This window comes from Nesoenas mayeri (assembly GCF_963082525.1).
Source record: "Nesoenas mayeri genome assembly, chromosome: 1".
In the NCBI taxonomy this organism is placed as follows: domain Eukaryota; kingdom Metazoa; phylum Chordata; class Aves; order Columbiformes; family Columbidae; genus Nesoenas; species Nesoenas mayeri.
The window spans coordinates 141,749,604-141,766,881 of NC_137541.1; the positions used below are offsets into that span (position 1 = coordinate 141,749,604).

Below are 17,278 nucleotides of genomic sequence, written 5' to 3' on the forward strand. Positions count from 1 at the left end.
TTTTTTGAATTGTCAACACATAACAATTAGATTATCAGTCAACTCACCTTGTGAGTTACACTGGAAGGTGTCAAATAGCAATTTCTAGTTAACATCCAGCCCACTTTCCCTGTTGAACAACTGAAGAATGTACTTTAAAATTCGTAGCATATTTAGGTGCTTGGAAGTGTGCCATTTCACATTTGGAAAAACAATTGCATCTCAGGTAGTACGTTTGTGTAACATGGAATATGTTTATATTGGGATTCTCCTTTTCAAATGCTGAATGAGGAGAGAAGCTACAACTGTAGTTTTTCCCTGCCTGTGATCAAATGGCATAGCAAACACATAGGAGACTATGTAAGACGATTTTTAGCTGTCTTATAGTATAAAGGTAAATAAACACAGAAATCAGAGCTGGGTGAAGTACTGTGTATTTCGATTCAATAACCGGCTTTTCAGACAGCTCTAAACCAAATACATCTGTGGTATTTGGGGATTTTGTTGTTTTTTGTTAAAGTCTTATTTCCACATAGATTTTTTTATAATTAGTTGTTCAGCAATCATGAGATTCAAAGTTGAGGCATGTGAAGAGACAACAGGTCACAAAAGTAGTAATATTACAGTAGTTGTGCACAGTTCTTTCTATAGACAAATCAAAAGGGTAGCAGCGTGGTTTTCAGAATTACTTGCTGCCCATCTCTCGAGTGATAAAAGATCCAACCTGCCTTCCTCAGGACGCTTAGAGCTTATTGAAATCAAAAACATGCACAAAGCAACAACAGTTCATGTTGGAGTAAGGGTTTCAAAATGAGGAAGTGAAACACCCGCACCAGCAGACACAGGTGAATCCCCAGAGGTGAAGAGCATGTCCAGCAAAGGTTAATTGCAAATGGAGACAGCCACAAAGCAAAAGAAAGGGGGGGTCCTGCCCTGAGTGCATTGCTGGCCTAAAGCACTCCTGAGACAGAGCTGGATATATGGAAGGAATGGATTATGGACCCATTCCAGTAACAGGCTTGGAAGCAAGGTTTTCATCAATAAGACTGGATATTTTTATACCTAGCATCCCTAAGGGAGAAGCATGAAAGCATTTTCCTTGGAGCACCATACTACAACTTGCATCCTCCACAATAACAAAATGCACTTTCAGATACTAAAAGTAAGACACACTTGGGCACTTAGGGTTATCACTCACACAAGGGGCACGATGCTTGAAAGTCTTGTCTCCCAGAGGAAAAAAAGAAAACAACAAAAAAAAACAACCAAACAAAGCCCACACACACAAAAAAATCTAATATTTTAAAATACCTGACTTTCATACAGTTTGAATTTTAGCTTATGTTACCATAGCTCAGGATGCCTGCAACCAGAATATCTTGCAAAATGGCAGTAGTTACCTGTGGTTGGTTAGTGGGAATAGCCCAGTTGCTATTTTCAGCGCGGGGAAGGTTGTTTCAGCTGTAAGAGTTCAGACTAAGAGCAATTTATGATGTATCACAGAATCACAGAATGTTAGGGATTGGAAGGGACCTCAAAAGATGATCTAGTCCAATCCCCCTGCCAGAGCAGGAACGCCTAGGTGAGGTCGCACAGGAACATGTCCAGGTGGGTCTTGAATGTCTCCAGAGTAGGAGACTCCACAACCCCCCTGGGCAGCCTGTTCCAGTGCTCTGGCACCCTCACTGAGAAGAAGTTTCTTCTCAAATTTAAGTGGAACCTCTTGTGTTCCAGCTTGATCCCATTACCCCTTGTCCTATCATTGTTTGCCACCGAGAAGAGCCATCCAGAAGACACAGCTCACCACTGATACAACTGTCCAGCCTAGAAGAATCAGCCAAAGAAATAACAAGTTTCCATGCACACAAGCAAATGATCAGCTGAATGCAATCTGACCTGAGATTTTACTTTAACATACACATGCAGACCCATATGAATCCCATCGCACACATCGGGATTCCTCACATTGTACATTGTCTCTGCTTCACACAGCTGCCATGGGAGAGGACTGAGGAATTAAAATCAAACTGATCAATTTGTAGACAAAGTTATTTGCTTATTGTTGGCTTTTCATTTGAAAAAAAAAAAAAAAAAAGGTAGAAATCTTTACTTTGAATATGCAGCCTGTTTTAGAAGTAAGAGACATCCTCCAACCTTCTGTTCCTCTGTTCACCTAAATAACAACTTTGAATACTTCCCAAACATCCCTTCTCCTTCCTACCTTCTTGCAAGATGAATTTTTCCAAGTCTACAGAAACTGAGGCAGAAAAAGTTTAATGTCACCGGATGTAGGTGTTGCTGGGGCACCGAGAATAACCCCTTCTCAGCTGTCAAGTGGGTTATTTCTTGGCTGGATGGCGCATCTCCCTGAACCTGACATTTGAAGACAAGGTAATGGCACTTACAGAGCTAACACAGTAACAAGGTGACTGACAACCATTGTCACTGCAGGTGGGACAGAGCAGGGCCGAAGGACCATAACCCATCTTGCACTTGTCTCCTGTGTAATTAAATAAGCAAATCAGCAGGGGCATTGGAGGAAGCAGAAAATGTTCATATGAAACACATAATGTTGTAAACTTTCCCTGAAACCCCACTGGGAGAGCTGGGCACTTCCAAGCAGGGATCAGACACGTGTGGCTCACAGCCAGTTGGAACTAACCCATACTAGTTAAAAATATAAGTACAACACTCAATCATCTCCAGCCACATCCAGGATTTGCTAATAAGAATTTTGTGACTCATATTTTTAAATAGAATGTCCTGAGTTGGAAGGGACCCACAAGGATCATCAAGTCCAACTCCTAAGCAAATAAAGCAACGAGGACCTGGGAGAGCAGTGAAAAAACGATCCTGTGACACTTACTGGAGTTTGTTCACTAAGTTACAGCAGGAAAAAGCAAGATGTTATTTTTGGCTTTCTAATTAAACTCATTCTAAACCCCTCCTGGCCACCAGCTGGTGATATACAGCAGAAAGAAAGAAAAAAGAAAAGGTAATTAAAGAGGCCTTCCTTGCCTTGACATTGGATAGCTGTTTTTTGGCCTTTAGGCACATGTTTCCAAATAAAAGGCAGCGCTGCCCGATCAGGTGAAATCACAGAGAACAAGACTCACTCTTTCCACCTCCAAAGCTCCCACTGAAGCATTCAAGCCACTGGCCCCCCTCTGAACATCCAGTCCCAGCAACACGGGGAAACGTAACCTCCATCACCATGACACTCCCAGGAAATCAACACCTATCAACTACCAAGGAATAATTAGAAGAGGATAAAAAGACAGCTGCTTTCCCTCTGTTTTTTAATCATGGCTCCAGCCCCTTAAGAGATTGCTAGGGTCAAAGAGACTTAGAGAAGATTAGCCTTTTCATTACTGCCGAGGTGAGGGCACAGCTTCAGTCACTTCAACCAGGTATGTTTTTAGCAGTGAGATGGACAGCTTATTCACACAGTACCTCCCTACCTGGTGTTATAATTGGGAATATAACCGAGATGAATTCTGAGCCCAGAAAGCATGGGAGATTTTCCAGAGCAACCTTTTTTCTTTTTTAAAAAGAAAACAAGCAAAAAAGACCACACAAAAAACCCTGATGTAGTCAGGCTGGTGATAAACATAAGTTAGTTTGTTTTTAAGAATAATTTCAGATGTCTAGTGCTGCCTCCAGACATGCATTAGCACCTAGAGCAAGAAACTATTACTGTCCCCATTTTTAAGCTCAGAAAACAATAAAGAATTTAAGAAAATCTAAACAAGCTTTAAATTCTATTTACAACATCTCAGAATAAAACTAAAGGGTTCAGTGTTTATACTGGAGAAATCAAATGTGGACTTTTGTCTCAGATGTGTAAGTTAAAGCTTTTTGTTTACTATGAGAGTTACCAAGTTGCAATACAGGGTGTTTCAAGAAGATGGACCCAATTTGAAATTGGTTTAGGTTAGAAATTGGGTCCATCTTTTTGAAACACCTGTTAAGACTTGGTTGAAGCATTTGATTATCTCCAAAGTGGTGAGCCTGGTGCATCCTGTTACACACAGCTAAAAAACACGGGAGTATGTGCCCATGATAAAATAATTTGTTTTCACACTTCATCACTTTTTGGAAGTGACGCCCCTTCAGAGCTGCAAGGATATCATGTTGGCCAGCCAGTACTGGCAATATATCATTTTTTCACTACATTAGTGTTACTCCATACCTGCTTCCATACAGACTTTAGAGCAGAAACTCTCAGGAATAACCTCTCTTAGGGATGCCACAAGGGAACCCAAGAAAAACTTAAAAGGGTTTCAAATAGGCTAACTTAAAACATCAATCCCAGAGATTGGCAGCTTGGATGTAGTATTCCATCTGTAATTCATCAGCAGCTTTCTTCAGATAAATGACAAAATGGAGGATTTTGTTCCCTTTAGGCCCCTCCAGCTCCTCATGGCTGGGCAGTCACAAGCCCATGCCCCCACTCCTCCTGCGACCAAGACTGAACGCAATAGGAAAGGTACAAGTAAGGGAAGGAAATAAATCTCAGCACTCAACTTTGAACTTCTTGCATCCAGGAAACTTAATTTCCTGCAAATCAGGCCCTGTGGAAGGAGAAAGGCACAGGCATTATGAGGACAGTGCCCTTCAAAGAGTGTCATGACCAAATTTCATTGTGGTGCTTATGATTCTGCCCTGGTACTTTTAAATGGGATTCAGGGGACTAGACGCTGTAGCACGACTGATAAAGCCTTTCAGAGTATTTCTTAGGAGAAAACTTACCTACAGAATACACTTTCACCAGCACAGCTGATCTTTCATTGTTTAGAGATTTCAAATGAAGACTTAATTTTATTTATCTAAAAAAAAAATAAAAATCATTCGGGTATTAAGACTTCAGCATGAAAATGATGTGGCCAAGTTCAACAATTTTGTTGTTATGCAGGAGGTTGAACTAGGCAAGCAAAACAGCTCTAAGCTATTAAGTATAGAAAGGATTTATTGCCTTTTTAGGACTCAGATTCATAGCTGTCTTGATATGAAATAGATATATCAGGCTCTCCTGACAGTCCTTGAAAGCTCTAACCTTTTCAAAAACATAAAATACAACCCCCTAGGTTTTTATATTACAGGAAGACAGGCTGTCTCTTCTATTTCAAACAAAACTTTGGAGTTTCCTGTAGGAGAAAAATTTCAGTTTATTCAGCTTTGAGACAGAATTTGCTTGGAAGAAAAAAGATAAAAGAAAAAAAAAGTAACTGAAAACAGAGTCTCCCACAGGACACAAGTCTAACCACCACCCTTGCAAAAAAATACTTGTCCATCCGAAGAAAGTTTAATGCACTCTGAACACCCCAATGCAGAGCCCTATACACTGCCAAGGAATGTTAAAACCACAGCAAGTGTTTGGATGCATATTAGGTACAAACTTAAATGGATGTGCTTTCTCAAAGTTAAAAAAAATTAAAATAATTGCCTCTAATTTTAACACACACTTATAAATCTTTGGGTTTTTACTTCCAGCATACATCAGTATTCAGAGTTTATTTATTTCACAAAGAAGAGCACTAGTCTTTGCTGACAGCATAGCATCAGGAATTGTTCACTCTGTAGCATGGACTAGGCCAATAGTTCGTTGGCAAATCTAGGTTGACGCTTGAGGTAAATAAGTAATAATAAATATATCACCCCCACCTTAAAAACTCAAGTTGTGCCAACCAGTTGTCTAGGTGCATGCAACTATGCCAATAAGAATTTGGTTGAGCTAGACATATGCTGGGTGAAGAAACTGCACAGCAGTGGTGACACAGAAACCCCCCTCAGCAGTACCTGTTGTGTACTGCAAAGTTGTTGTGTTCCTGCAAAGGAAGAAAGGATGAGACAATCACAAAACAAACAAACAAACAAATCAGACACAACACAAACAAAACAACAAACCAACCCACACAATTCCAGCATCATCTGGAGCATCAGCATCATTAAAAACTCCATATTAACCATAAGAGCAATTCGTTTAATGCAATTACAACTTTATTGAAGGAAAAAAAATACAACACTTGTAAGTAAAGATTTCACTTCATTACAGAGAAAGTGGTAAGTTAGGAAGAAAGTTGTTTAAAGTAGAAATCAGTGTAAATACATAGAAAAAGCACAGCAGCAAACAGAATCAGTAACAGTCTAAAACATTGTGAAGAATTTCTGAGTTTGGTTTTTATTTTACAAAAGAATTCCACAGCGGTTAAATAAAAAAATTAGTGTTGTCACAATAACAGTGAGGCACGTGATTTTAAGAAAAATATACCATTTGTGTGCTTTCTGTCCTACATGGTCAGTATTTGCTGTGGTTGTAAACATCAGTATTTAAGACAAATGTGTGTTTAACCATCATCCCCCTCCTCCTCAGTTTTGATAGTCTGCAATAGCAACAGTGATCTTACTTTCATTAACATGATTAAGTACCAACACTAGGCAAGAACTGTTTTCAGAAACTCAACAGAGGCTCTTCCGATCTCTTAGCACACAGCAATCGACCCACAACTGAGGATTGATTCAGGCCTGTCAACCTGCACCTTGCTGGAGGCCAGGCCACAGCTGAGCCCCCAGCTTGCACAATAAGTATTCATACATAAAGCCTAACACACTTTAAAAAAATTTTTTTAAACATTATTTCTTAATATATTTCCAACTTGGTGCAGAAATTTCTTCTAAAAACTCATGAACAATCTTATTACAGTAGATACCAAAAAAGATGAAACTGGTTACATCATCACTGTAGAATCATCTCAGATAGTACCAGTATTGACAATAGACTTCACCATGTAAAACAGAGCAAAACTTTGAAGTAATGAAAAAAATCGGATCGTTTCATGTTTAGCATATCAGTACTTTGGGAACAGACGACTACCACTCCCCGTTGCCATTTCTACTCTATCTGTAAAGTCAGCTGATCCCACATATGCACACTTCATGCTAGAACTTTATGCTAAGACTGCTTGGTTAAGGTTATGTTATCTGTACTGCAAAAAGTAAAAAAAAAGGGGACAGGCAAGCTGACCAACAGTGAGGCTGGGCACTTCCTGGTAGAACACCAAATCCTACTGAGAACGCCATCCAACATCACACAAGTTTCTTAAGAAAAGTCAGCCTTAAGTGTTGTAGGCAACTCAGCAAGAACTTCGGGAAGGAAGGAGCTTTGTGATTTAAAACACAAATGTCTCTGCAATAGAGCACACACAACAAACACTCCTGCCTTGAAGGACATTAAAACAGAAAGCTAGAGAGGGCTTCAGAAATGCCCACCATCCTTCTTGCCAAGCAGATAAGTTTTGATATCATCAGCTTTGGTTAACACAAAGTAGTTTTAATGGCAAAATATGGTATAATCTAATTCAGATTGAAACTGCTCAAAAAGGAACATCTATATACTAGTTTACTCCATGATTATGTATTTTAATGAAGTGGAAAATCTTTTGCTGCTAAGTTTGGCAATAGCCTGAACACAACTAATTATAAGCGAGTGAGAAACTGAAGAGTTTTGTTCTGATACAGAAGAGTTATTTTAAATCAAAAACGCTTGTGGATGAAGTGATAAATCCTGAGTATATTCCACATATTGGCAAGAATATGGCAGGTCTCTCCTAATGTCTGACCTTCACAGGAACAGAACACAACACCAAAGGGCAACACAAACCCTAGTGGCACCCTGGTGATCCTTATGTCTTTGCCATCTCCCCTTGGGCTCCCCCTCCCTTATGGGCACAAGTGCTTAGCCTCATGTGCTATGCAGTCAAATTAAGATTTGTTCTTCTCTCTTAGAAGACTGTGGAGCTGGAATTACAGTTTTAAAAAGGAGGAGGGGGGCAGAAATCCATTAAAGTTTATTCACTATCTATTGGTAGCTTTCTAAATTTCGTAATTCTAAGTGGTTATGCTCACAGTAAGTAGCTGAAAGGTTCCAGTTAGCTAGTATGCAAGTTGAAAAAATAATATTCAGCATACACAAATCTGGTGCTCTACCAGAGGAACTGCTAGAGTCAGGGTACCACAATCCTGTATAAGATAGTCAAGGAGTAAGCAAACGCCTTTTACTCCTCGTGAACTGAGTTATTAATAAAAAGAACCCCATAAATCAAACTCCTTTATGTTGACTGCTGATGAGCCTGGAATGATGAACGGAGTTAACATTACTTTCCTGGAAAGAGGAAGGAGAAATGTATATGCTGTACTTACGGAATTTTCTGGGAATGTTCAGAGATGTTAAAACTAAAGAAATATTGGAATGTAAAAGGCATTAGAGCTTGATTTCAACTGCCCTTATACAAAGGAATTCTGTAAACATTATCAAAGTCCTAATAAAAGACTAACACAGGTCCTTTGACAGATGCAAATTAGGTTTTGAACCTATGCCCTGATAAAGAAGACACGCAGCAGTTTAGGTACTTAGATCAGTCAGCAAAAAGAAGCATCAGTATTTTTACTTCCCAGTCCCTCTTGGGCATTAACTAATTCTTCCTTTCAACAAAAGTAATAGTCAACCTAGCTATTTCAATACTAACTTCCAAATCCTCAGGGTGGGGGTAAGCACCAGGATATCGCCCTGTATAATTGATTCATCCCAACATCAGTGCCATGTTTTCAAGGTGGCATTTTCCATTCAAATACCTTTGTAACAGGAATTCTAGCCAGCTAGAATCCACAGAAAGCCTGTTAAAATTTCCCTTTCACACTATCCTCAAAATGGCATTTTTTTTTAAGAGGATCCTGACAGCAGATGGTACTGTGCTTTATAAATTATCAGAAGGACACTTGAGTTTAAGATTTTGAATTAAGTCAGTTTCTAGCAACTTTCTGGAAGCCATAGAATTATTTGGCTTCACTGTGGGCTTATACTTTACATCAAGTAGGTCTAGATTTTTCCTACGTTAAGATTTTTGTGGTACAAGTCAGGGATATAATTGCCATGCAAACACAATGCAGTTAAATGACTAAACTCTTGGTAGATGAGGAAAAGGGGCTTCAGTTCATACTAAAGCCCATTGGGTCACCATCTTCATAGACACTGACTCCAGCAAGACAGTTTGGTAAGAGGAAGGGTGAAACCAGTTAAACAGTATCCCACATAGCAGAAGCAGGAATCTGTGCTCAGATATTAAACAACTGGCCACAGCAATGGTTTGGGAGTAATGATTATACTTAGCGCAGAAGATAATGTAGAGTGGCCTTGGAATTTAGATACTGACTGTTCAGCATTTGTTTGGAGCTGGCAGCTAGATTGTTACAGGCATTCTTTGGTAAGACAGGCAATAGAAAAAGTGTACTTTCTCCTCAAAGTGGAAGTTCACTAGTGTATGCACGAGCTTAAAGAAAAACAAAACTGATCTCACTTAAAAAAAAAAAAAAAAGTTGGAGTTTTAACTTATTTACAAGTTCAGAAAAAAGTGTCTTCTCCCCAGCCTAAACTGCTTCAACAATAGCCACTTCCACCTTATCAACATAGTTTGTCCTTTGAGGAAGGGCATACATAAATTCTTTCTTTGCTTACCCATCTTACCCTCAGCTTTGCACTGCTCCTACACTACAGCTGGGGGAAAAGAGAAGCACCTTGGTTCACCTGAAAAAGTTCCATTTCTAACCTTGTATATATTGCCACTAGGTCTAAGCAAGGCAAAGAACTCAGGTTCCTAGCAGCTGAAAAGTTCTATTAACCTTATATTGCAAAAGCTTTTCCTACAAGAACAAGTTTTTACAAATGAAAACATCACTTTCATGTATTTCAGGGAAACACTATCAGTCTAACTGAAAATTAAATACTTCATTAAATATGGGAATATATCATACTTATTACAAAACAGTCTTTTCATTTAGAAATCTTTAAGAAGTCCTATAAACCTAAAATTTTGCAAGAGAGGCAGGAAAAGAAAGAATACCAGTATTCCATTATCCAAGGCAAACAGTGCAAAGATTAAGTGACATAAAGTTACTAGAAAAAAGCCCCACAAGTTCTTAGTAAGAAATCAGTTGGTAACTGATTTCTTTTCCTTGAAAAATAAATCCTCTAGACTGGCATAGTACTATCAGTGTTGAGGTATCCACTTTACAGACTTCACATATTACTTTGTTAATTTTGCCAAACCAAACAAATACATGATTTTACTTACAAATTATCATTACAATTTCCACATCTCTGCCCAGTTCTTCTGCCAGATTGAAGTTAATTTAGTCACAAACACCTTGTCCCACAGACACCATTGCTTACAAAACCAAGCAATTGCATACACTGGATTTAACACAAGGAGCCTCTAACGACAAGCTGAAAGGCACACGTTGAAGACAGAAGTAGGAAAATTCATACAGAGCGATCCTAACATAGCTCAACTATACTTCCTAGAACTTTGTGAAGCGTCCAGTATTCCTGTTAGGACAGACAGACTGAAATACATTTCTTCACAGCATCCCTACAGGCAAGAGAAAGAAAAAACAAAACAGAGTCACCTCAGTTATGCTGCTTGATGAGACTCATTCCATGCTGCTATCGTATTGACACTGAGGACTGACCACGTATCAGTTTCACTTATATAATTTGCATGACTACAGGAATGCATTAGAGACAAGGGGGTCTGCTCACCCTCCACCTGCCCAGCTGCAGGGGAAACGACACCTGTAAGCCTGTACTGAGGTGGTGTGGGAAGAGGAAAAGTGGGGCTGCTGGAGCGGGATAGAGAACTGTGTGCTCAAACACACAGTAGTGCTCACAGAGGAGAACAGGAAAAAAGGAACACGTGTCTAGTAACATTTTGGATGAACATCAAAGCATTCCAGAGGCAAGCCTTAAGTTTAGCATGTGGTCAGCACACTTACATACTTTTATAGGAAGTCCTCTCATTTTGTTATATTTGTGTTCTCCCACTAGAGAAGACACTTAGTTTAATTTTCAAGTTTAACCACAAGTATTTCCTCCCTCATAAAACACCACCACGGAAGAACTTCTAAAGCCATATGCTACAATGCTTCTATAAACCTGCTTTATCATTAAACCTCAAGATAACAAAAGGTAAGAGAGTGGGGAAGCTTACCTTGCAAATGGTATGAAGGAAATGCTGTACCTAAGAAGAAAGATTTTTAAAGTTATCCTTCATGTCTGATTTTATTAGTCACAAACAAGAAGAACAACCCCTCTAATGCTCTAAACAGGTAACTGCAGGATACACAATGAAAATGAAGCTTTAAGTCTGTGAGCAACAGGAACAAATATCCTTGCAAGTCACTTTAGCCCAGCCACGTTGTGGAACACTGGCAAAATCAGGGGCATATTGTAGAAGTGTTTTAAACACAATTCTCCAGCACCTAACTCTTGATGCTCCAATGCCTACAGGCAAGTAAGATTAGTCTTGAGGGCTGGCTAGGTGTTTGGTATAAGTTTCTGCACTATTTCTGGGACTTTACACAGAGCACATGTTAACTTAAAGAACACTGACGCTTAATTTGATTGGCACATCACGATCTTTTAAGAAGACAAATTCAGGAGAGTGTAAAAGAGAGATACCAGACAGTAAGCAACAAACTGATTTAAAAGGGAAAGAAAAAAGGGCAGTCTTACTTCAAGCTCAAAGAAATTAAACACGTTCAAAGGAACTTTCCCCAGAAAAGGAGCCCTAGGCTCTGTCTCCAAAGCCTCTGAAGTGGTGTGAGAGAACAAAAACTGGACACAAGTCAGCTCCTCATTCATGCATTGTCTTGCACCTAGAGGAACGGTGATGTAAAAATTCTCCTTCCCTCTAACTCATGCAAGGTCAAAATCCACCCACAATTCTGCTACTGAGTTACATATAAGCGAAAATGGAGCGTGTGGGGAGGAAATCACTTACCACGCCAAGGCAAAAAACTGTAAGATGCAGAAAAGGAGCGCGAGTCCTTGCTTACGCCACTGGAGGAAGAGAGAAAGGGCCAGGGTAAACATAGCACACAGAGAGACAACAATGTAAGGATCTTATTTTTACAATATACTTCAGTTATATATACACATATAGGACTCGAATACTCACCCAGAAAGCTGAACACAGTGTTAGTGCGAGACACAACTAGAAGGAAACAAAAAATTTCTATTAAACATACAAACTACCCCGGTTTATAGACATTATAACACTGTACTGGGTTCCTTCACAGAGAGTGAAACAGATTGTATCATAGTTTTGTCCAATTCTGCGTAAGAGCTTCCCATATTTAAAACACTCTCATTATCACATTTCTGAAGTGAATTAAAGCAATGAGAAAATATTAGCCCAGTATTTCCAGAAAATAATATTATGGCTGCAAAGGAACAAGTATAGGTTCCTACAGCTCTTTTGCAACACCAGCATGTTCCTGCTTCAACACACACACTTCTTGGTGTTGTAGGTATACACCACACTTCATTGTTTTGTGTAAGTCTTTTCAGTTACAGCTCTAGTCTTTCTGTTTCTGTACATGCCACATTTCCTGTTGATTCTCAAGGCTGTCATGGGGTTGAAGTTATGTCATTACTGTATTCTTACCAGTTAAAGAAACAATACACTTTCAAGACCTTCCAGCTATTGCTCAGCAGCTCTCCTCCTTAACATAAAGTCCATTCAAACTGGTACTTTTTCTTTTTTCAGGGTTGCACTCTGCCTTGACCATAGTTGAAACCTTGAGGTGTAGTAGGTAATTTTGGATTATTTTCTGTTTTAATCCTCAATTTTAGCAGGAGCCTCCTTTTAGTTCAAGTTTTCATTTTTGATTTAAGACACACAGTTCAGTTAGCCGTGACAGATGCTGCTACTTGATCTTCCTTCATCAACATCTAACTCAGCCTTTTGATATACATGTACCATTGTGCTACTAGAGATTATAATGTACATTCTTCTGCTTCAGTAAAAAAGAGATTTAGTATTCCATATTCAAGACAGTAGCACATGCATTGCCAAAGAAATCATAGACTTCAGCCCAACCATAATTGTCAACATCAAATGTAGCTTTTCCATTAGTTTTAAGGTGATGATTTGCATATTGCTCTAAATAATACATCATACATCTAACAACCGGCTTTACTGAAGTAAGCAACATTCCAGGCATTCTCCTGACTCCAGGCATTCTAAATGCATATGAAAAAAACACACCGCAGAGTAAGCTTCTTCCCTGCTCCTGACCTGTGAGCATACCCACAGTCAACTTCTCAAGCTCTATCAGTTGCCCACAACCTCTCTGGATGTTTAAAGAGAAAATAGGCAGCACTGATGCCAAGTGAATGCTCTGAAAACATCCACAGTGAAAATGGGAGGGCAGTTTCATCCAAGTTAAACCACCTTCCACATTTTACACTCTTCAAGAAAAAATATGAGAGTTAAAGAGCCAAAAAAGCACATGCATTTTAAATAAGAAAGTCTGAAACTTAGCAGCAATTTTACATACACTCCAACCAAGAGAAGGCTGGCCAGAATTTCCATCTTCTGAATATAAAAATAATTCCAAGGGCTGATTTCAGTCGAATGCTGAATTTGCAATTTCATTGTGTCACATGAGTTTTAGAACCTGAAGATATCAGCCAACTGGGATGATTTCTGTATTTTTAATGCAAGATGACCATGGTATAGAGATTCTTCAGTTGCTTCATCAGGAAATGATGATATTATCAAGGTAGAAACACCTACACAGCTCTTTAAAGCAAATGAGGTAAAATTTAAAAAGACAAAATTATGCAAAACAGAATGTCTAACAAATTCCATAGTACAACTTTTTAAAAACTAGTTTCCCATCTTTCATCTTTTAAGCAACATGAAAATATGATGTTTTGACCTCAGGCACTCTAAAAAAGCACGTGCATGGTTCACACATGTCGGCCACAGACCCTTAATGCTCATTTAGCATAATAACCTGGCTTCAGATCAGTCTTTTGTAACAGGAAGGTGTTTTTTGTGGTGCTACACATACTTTTCCATTATAGCAGATATGCAGGATGTTTCATGTTTTAATTAAAACAAACAAACCCCAAAAAACACATCACAAAAAAAACACCCACAAACATCTTGAGACATAGTTAGATCAATGTATATGAAAAGACTTTACAATGGAAATTGTTTACAGGTTAGCATGAGTTAAAACTGAATATTCTGATACTTACTAGCATAACAATAGTAGCAATCAAACGTGTAGGCTCAAACATCCTTTTCAACTGTTTCATTGGTCCCATAAGGAAAAGAGTGCTGTCAAAAACAAAATAAGACGAATACATAAGGTAGAAAAGCAAAAGCGAAACTTGGTAAGCATCTTGAGTGAGGGAGTTATTTTTTTTAATTGTTTGCAGCCATATGGGACACCAATACATTGTTGTTACGGTAATTAGTGCTGCATAACAAAAGAAACAGGATATACAGTGAGATAAAATCCATTCCTGCTTTTTTTTGTGCAACATATTTATTCTATAATTGTTCATCTACAATTAACATAAGCAGAGCAGAACTATCAGGCTAGAAGTATAGGTAAAGGTCAGCGTCAATTAGATCCTTCTTGACAGATGCTTTTTTTAACCTGCTCTTCAAAAACACCAGCCAGGGGCTCTGCATGGATTGCCAGGTAATCCAGCTCAATTCCTCTACATAAAGGGCTGTTTTCAGGCCTGGATCCACGTCCCGATCCCTTACGAGATCTGCAGTCCTCTTTTAGAGCCCTGGTGATTGACACTGCTTGAATTATACAAGGTGAAAGCTTTATTGAAGGTGATATTTCTGCTACATATACTATATTATTCTGTCTCATTACTATGTTATTTCCAATTCCATTCATTGTGCCTTCTAATATCCTGTTAAGTTTCCTTCCAATCACAGAAGGTTGTGTCTGTCACAAAGTCAGTGGTGCTGTACTTCAGGAACCTCAGCAGCCACAAATGCTCATCAGAAAAGCCTACCCTGACTGACAGACGGCCCTGAATACATTCACCAACAGACACAGAACATTACGAAATGCAAAATGGCAAAGAGTAATTTTTTTTCGAGAGGGGGGAAAAAACCCCAACAATAAAATCAAAAAACCTCAATGCCCAAAGCAAGAGTTTCATTCTTCTTTACTGATTAGTAACTTTCATCTTGAATGCATTGCTAATAGCAATAAACAAAAATTTTCTTTACCATTTCAGGGCACTACTGGAGAAATGCTGTTCCTTAAAATTCAGCAACAAAAGATGATCTACATAAACAAATCTTCTCACACAACTTCAACAGTTTCTACCACTTATATACCTCCACTCTTCATTCTGCTTTAGTTTCTCATTAGGGAAGTAATATAAAAAAGATTGTTACCTCCCGATAGATGCAATATTCCCCAGTGTATAAAATACTGCGAAGAGCGTCAGCCCCTTCTTTGGTATCCATAGGAAGCAACTGCCCTAAAAAGGAACATTTAGAAAGGGGAAAAAAAATAACATTTGTTTTAAATTGCAAAAGAAATATATCCAAGAAATGTCACAAAGCGAAAGTCTTACGAAAAATTAAACCAAATCCGAAGAATCACACATACACATAAGTAAATGGCATTTACTGGCATTCTTGCTAAGAGTTAGTGCATTCTATCTAACTGGAATTAAGTCAGATATCTTCCCAGAGACTCAAAAAAAATCAAGCAAAAGCACACAGCAAGGCTGTAATTATTTGGGCTCCTGAAATATCGACGAGATCTGGCAAAAAGTCCTTACCAAGAGCGAGCACAGGCACCCTATTGCAAAACAAGCAATGAAGCCTTTCACTCTGGTCCCCCAACCTAATGATGTTGCATCAATAACCTAGAAACGAGGAGAAAAATAAGAGTGCAGGTTATTATCTGCTAACAGATCGTGTCACTTACCAAGCACATAAGATGCTGAACTGTGCCCTAAGGCGGGGGGAGCCCCGTTTTTCCAGCCCCCCGCAGGACGTGCGGGACGGGGGTTCCGGCACCGCCCACGTTTTCACTTTCGCTATTTCGACAACTGCCCAAACAAACAGGCGGTGGGTTGTTTGTTTGAGTGGGGTGGGGGGTTTTTTGTTTGGTTTTGTTCGTTTGTTTTTTTCCCTGCCCACACCAAGCAAGCGTACCGGCACGTTCACGTTCCCCCGCTCTATTTTGGGGCTTGCTGCAACTCGCCCATCCGTGGCCGGCCGGCCGGGGCTCCCTCAGGGGAGTCCTCCCCTCCCACAGAAACAACAGCCAGGGCCTCTTTCCCCGGCAGCGGCTGCCTGCGGGGCGGGGCACGGCACGGGGGGTCTTAAGGCACAAACAGAAGTTCAAGAGACCGGCTCCAGACAAACCGCCCTCCCCGGTAGCCCCCGGCCGGCTCCGCCCCGGGGAGCCGGAGGCCCACGGACGAGCTGAGGCGGCGCAGGCCGGTCCCGCCGCCGACTGCCCAGCGCCGAGGGGCCGCGGCAGCGCTGAGGTGCGGCCCGGGGCCTCCCTCCTTCCCCCGCCGCTGCGCTCCCACCAACCGCCGCTCGCCAACCGCCGTCTGGACCGCAGCGCGCAGCCCCCTCACCCCCCGCACGGGCGGCAGGTGCAGCGGCGCGGAGCGTTACCTCGGACAGGCCACTCGGCTCCTCCGCGTCGCGGCCGCTCAGCACCCGCTTGAGCTTGTCCATGCCGCCCGGCCCGGCCCGCGCCGTTCTCCCCCACGCACCGCCGGACTGCCCTTCCCCTCCTCACGGACTACGAGCCCCGGCATGCACTGCGCCGCCGCGGGCTACCTGCGCTCCGCAGGTACATGAAGGCCGGCGGGGGCTGCTGGGGGATGTAGTCCGCCGGGGGGACCTCCAGCAGTGAGGGAAAGGAGAACAGCCGCTTCCTGGATTCTGCGAGCTGCCGGTGAGCCCCCCGGGGCAGTGGTGGGGCGCGCTGGCGGTGTCCCGGGGGGTGCCGTGCCGTGTCGCGGCGGTGAGCCCTGCGCTCCGAGCGGCAGCCCCGCCGGCACGGGGGTCGGGGGAGAGATGGTGAGGGGAGAAAGGTCTTGGACGGCGTGTAGCTGGTCCTGTGCTGCCCCCCGGACATTCCAGCCGTCCTGGGACAGTTCGACGGGGACAGGTGCACGAACTTCAGTACTGCAAAGCTTCAAAAGCTGTGAGATTAGCAAAGACTAGCCTGGCGCAGATTCCCAGCTCCGTGTGGCAGAGGGATTATCTTCAAAGTAATTTATACATTTGGGTTGTTTAGGGTTTTTTAACAAGACAGCAAACACCGCACTTTCCCTAAGAGCCAGGCACTTACTTCTCCAAGCCTATGATAGCTGACATCTAAACTGTCCTAGCATTAATATTTTCCAGCCTTCAGAAAATAGACTCCATGCCCTCTGCCAGTT

General features: G+C 41.1%; 1 protein-coding gene across 1 annotated transcript; it reads right to left on the reverse strand.

Moving 5' to 3' along the window:
• Window positions 1-5,967: 5,967 nt before the first annotated feature.
• SFT2D2 (SFT2 domain containing 2) lies at window positions 5,968-16,619 on the reverse strand. The gene is made up of 8 exons (XM_080353874.1): window positions 16,503-16,619; window positions 15,650-15,736; window positions 15,258-15,343; window positions 14,084-14,165; window positions 11,991-12,026; window positions 11,814-11,872; window positions 11,022-11,051; window positions 5,968-10,403 (listed from the first exon to the last, which is right to left on the reverse strand). The coding sequence occupies exons 1-8, from the start codon at window positions 16,563-16,565 to the stop codon at window positions 10,364-10,366; spliced, it is 483 nt and encodes a 160-aa protein (XP_080210000.1). The 5' UTR covers window positions 16,566-16,619; the 3' UTR covers window positions 5,968-10,363.
• Between the last annotated feature and the right edge of the window lie 659 nt (window positions 16,620-17,278).